The sequence below is a fragment of the Prunus avium genome, chromosome 4, assembly GCF_965620075.1.
Source record: "Prunus avium chromosome 4, drPruAviu1.hap1.1, whole genome shotgun sequence".
Classification (NCBI taxonomy): domain Eukaryota; kingdom Viridiplantae; phylum Streptophyta; class Magnoliopsida; order Rosales; family Rosaceae; genus Prunus; species Prunus avium.
In genome coordinates this window covers 14,853,283-14,857,190 of record NC_142287.1, presented here as the reverse complement: position 1 = coordinate 14,857,190, position 3,908 = coordinate 14,853,283, and the positions used below count along the sequence as shown (strand labels likewise).

The window sequence follows — 3,908 nt, the reverse complement described above, 5'->3', positions numbered from 1 at the left end:
TGGTGTCATGGATACTTATTGCAATGTTCTTCGTTGGAGGGAATGGTGGATCAGATGGATTGAAGTTGAAGACTTAGGAATTGGCATGAAAGGGGGTGTTTTAGGATTGCACTGTGCTTTTGGTATTGGAAGTACTGTGCTTGTGGTGTAATGTAGTGTGCTTTTGGTTAGGTCTGCACTGTGCCTTTGGTATGGAAAGCACTGTGCTTTTGGTTATGTAATGGGAATGAACATTTTGGCTATGTAATGGGAATGAGCATGATGGCTATTTAATCTGCATACAATGTGACATTTTGGTAATGCAATAATATGTACAAAATGGACCTGTTCTTTCCAACAACTTGTTTCTACATTTCCACTTGCAGCATAACAACAAAATAGGCCACAGAATAACATTTACAACCTTCCCAAAAAAACAAAACCTGTTTTCCAAAAAAACAGAACCTGTTTTCCAAAAAAACAGAACCTGTTTTCCAAAAAAAACAGTACCTGTTTTCCAAAAAAAAAGAACCTATCTTACAAAATATCACAAGCTAATCTTCCCAAAATAATGCAACTTGTCTTCCAAAAAAACATTATAACCTAACCCAACCATCTAATATAGGTAAAACTGTCTTCTGATAACAAAATAACCTAACCTAACCAAACCAGCTAATAGAAGTCTGTGATTTCCCACCATTAAAAGAAAGACAAGTGTGCAAGACCATCATCATTCCTTGCTCAAGTCTGATGCTCCCACAACCATAGGTCGTTTCCTCAATAAATAAGAATTGCCAGTTGAAGCTTTAGTTGATGCAGGAGGGGAAGATGTTGAGGATGGAGCAGTTGAATCAGTTGGTGGTACATTTGAACTTCCAGCTGCAGTGGTGGCCTTTCTCTTCCATTTTCCTTTCTGCACAGATCTTGCAGGCTTAGCTCGCCTTGTTGTTGTATTGGAACTAGCTTCACTTGTTTGAGTAGTTTGCTGAGATGAGGCAAAAAATAATAAACTATTAGTTGCATCATATTCCAAAAACATAAAAATTTATAAAATTAACAAATATTCAGCCTTAGATGTTTACCTCAGCCTTCCTCTTTTTGATTTTTGTTTGGGGGAGGGGGAGATTCCTATGACAAGTCCTTTTGTTGTGGCCCTTTCTTCCACATTGGCCACACCTCAGTGAGTCTTGAACTTTTGTAACAACAGTGGCCTTCTTACTTGACTCACCTGCTTCCTTCCTTCTAGCCTTTCTTGGCCTTCCAAGTTGTTTGGAGTATGAAGGAGGCACACATGGTGGCATATTAGTTCTATCCCACAACTCCATCCCATTCATAGGTAGTATGAGGTTTTCATATGCCTTGAAATATGTCTCAGTGTGATAACATGCATCCACAAAATCCATTACGTTCAGCCCCCCATTGTAATTTATAGCTACCACTCCATGAAAAAAAGGCCAACCAGTCAAATCCCATTCTCTGCAAGAACGGGTCCTCAAATCCAAGTCCACAATATACTGTGAAATCCCACCATTGCCAACTTGAAATTTGCCTCCACTTGACCACATAGTGACACAACCACCTGCTTTTGCCTTATTTATCTCTACCTTCTTAAAAATCTTGGGGCAAATTGCCTTTGTCCAATTCTTCATTTTGTCCCTTCTGCCTTGTATCCTCCTCATCAACTTACGCCTAACTATCTCAAGCATGATCAATATTGGCTTATCTCTGCATGCCCATATGAATGAGTTGAAGGACTCACACATATTGTTTAAAAGCATATCACACTTCACATGAGTGCTGAAGTGTGATCGAGACCAATGCTTGGCAGGTTTTTCTGGTTCAGTCAGCCAATCACAAGCATCCTTATCAAGGTTTTTCAGCTCTTCCATCTGTCTTGCAAAGTGTGGAACAGTTGTTGCTTTTGCAGTGCCCCAGAATTTGTCAGACAAAGCTTTCCCTTTGAATTGTAATATGAAGTTGGTGAACAGATGTCTTGCACAAAACCTGTGGTCACTGTTAGAGACTACTTGCTCAAAAGCTGGTAATAATCCTTTTTGCTTATCTGATATGAAAGTGTATCCAAACTAGTTAACAATCTCTACATCCTTTACCAGCAATTCCATAAACCAAACCCATGAGTCCTTGCACTCAGACTCAACCACTGCATACGCAATCACCCATGTTTCATTATTAGCATCTATACCAACTGCTTCTAAAAATTGCCCTCCATATGCACCCTTCAAGAAGCAGCCATCCAATCCAATAATGGGTCTGCATCCAGCAATAAACCCTGATTTACATGCACCTAGACACACATATAACATTTGAAACACTGGATGACCCAATTGTTCATTGAAATCACATTGAACTTTAATTGTTGTGCCTGGATTGGTCTTCCTTAACTCTTCACAATAATCCCAAATTCTGGAGTATTGTTCTGTGTATATTCCCTCAATCTGCCTCAATGCCCTCTCTTTTGCCCTATAAACTTGTTGCCTAGAAACTCCAGTGTTATAATCCTTCTCCACAGTCTCCATGAATGAGCTAACTGGCCAACTTGGATTGCTCTTCAATGTTTCCATATATTTGGCATTGAGCCAACTAGACTTGACAGTGGGGTTCTCCCAAACAATACCACAAGTGTGTTCACCCTCATATTTCTTAACCTGCAGGGTATTCTCATTCTGCATTTTGGAAGCATATATCTCCCATGGACAATCTGGATATGCACAAACTAACAATACCACAAGTGTGTTCACCCTCATATTTCTTAACCTGCAGGGTCTTCTCATTCTACATTTTGGAAGCATATATCTCCCATGGACAATCTGGATCTGCACAAACTACATGTAGCTTGAAAGCCTCACTTCTCACAAATACAACATCCCTATTCATCTTTATAAAATGTTCTCTGACAACTGATCTAAAAACTTTACAATCACTGAATTTCAACCCAACTTCAAACTGTGGATCTCCCATGTCAGTTGCCGAATTGAACTCTGGCCATCTATCCGTCATTGGAGTGTCATCATCAGAGTCATATATAGGCTACACATTATCAGAATCATACTCCTCTGAATCTAGTTCAACATCTGCACCCCAATCCCAAGATTCAACCCCAGCATTTGTTGACTCTGGCTATTTTCCTTTTGCCCCATCTCCAACCCACTCAGTTTGTTTGTCCACCCATTCATCAAAATTGACATCATCATCATCATCATTATCATCACAATTGTAGTTAGGATCTGCAAAATCAGAGTCAATACTGTCTGCTGACTCCTCATCATCACAGACTGTGGTCCTCTTCCTTGCTTTTTATTGTCTTCATTGGATGACATCTTGATAACTTGCTCTTTTCTACAGTTGCTTCGACAACCTCATTCTCAACTAGTCCCTCAGTTACTGTATTGGACATTTGGTCTTCTTTATCACGTGTCGTGGTTACATTTTTGCACCTCCTTTTACCAAAAGCTCTTGCCCTCCTTTTCCCAAAAACAGAACTGATTTTACTTTTCCCTTTGTCTACAGGGGCAGAAGATTCCCTCTCAACAGCTTTTTCTTTGTCTGTTTGCATTGCAGAAGATTCCCTCTCTACGACTTTTTCATTGTTTGTTGGCACTGCAGAAGATTCCCTCTCTACTGCTTTTTCTTTGCCTTTTTTCAGAAACACTCTGTCTTGCAGAAGATGCCCTTGCATTTTGCGTACCCCCACCACTTTGTTCCCTATTTGGTTCTTCATTGAGCTCTTCTATCACAACACTTGTTTTTTTTTTTTCTATTGTCTCCATTGTTTGCATTTCCCACCAATAGGAACAATAGCCCCATAATTGTCATCTAGCTCCTCAATCACAACTCCTCTGTTAGGCACAATTTCAACTTCTAAATCAACAAACAGATTTGATCTTGATCGACTCTAAAACCAACCCTCA

The 3,908-nt window shown here is 39.8% G+C and overlaps 1 protein-coding gene and 1 pseudogene across 1 annotated transcript; both read right to left on the bottom strand.

The window, feature by feature from the left end:
* Window positions 1–709: 709 nt before the first annotated feature.
* On the bottom strand, window positions 710–1,382 carry LOC148294872 (uncharacterized). Its single transcript, XM_088251890.1, has 2 exons — window positions 1,062–1,382; window positions 710–964 (listed from the first exon to the last, which is right to left on the bottom strand). Exons 1-2 carry the CDS (start codon window positions 1,380–1,382, stop codon window positions 710–712), a joined length of 576 nt encoding a protein of 191 aa, XP_088108016.1.
* A 59-nt stretch (window positions 1,383–1,441) lies between these two features.
* On the bottom strand, window positions 1,442–3,676 carry LOC110753168 (uncharacterized; annotated as a pseudogene).
* Between the last annotated feature and the right edge of the window lie 232 nt (window positions 3,677–3,908).

Bases quoted from the DNA above. Each gene is read 5' to 3' on its own strand.
- LOC148294872 (XM_088251890.1), bottom strand. From the start codon at position 1,382: ATGGATTTTGTGGATGCATGTTATCACACTGAGACATATTTCAAGGCA. The intron at 965-1,061 runs GTAAACATCTAA...GCCTCATCTCAG, and splicing joins TCAAAAAGAGGAAGGCTGAG to CAAACTACTCAAACAAGTGA.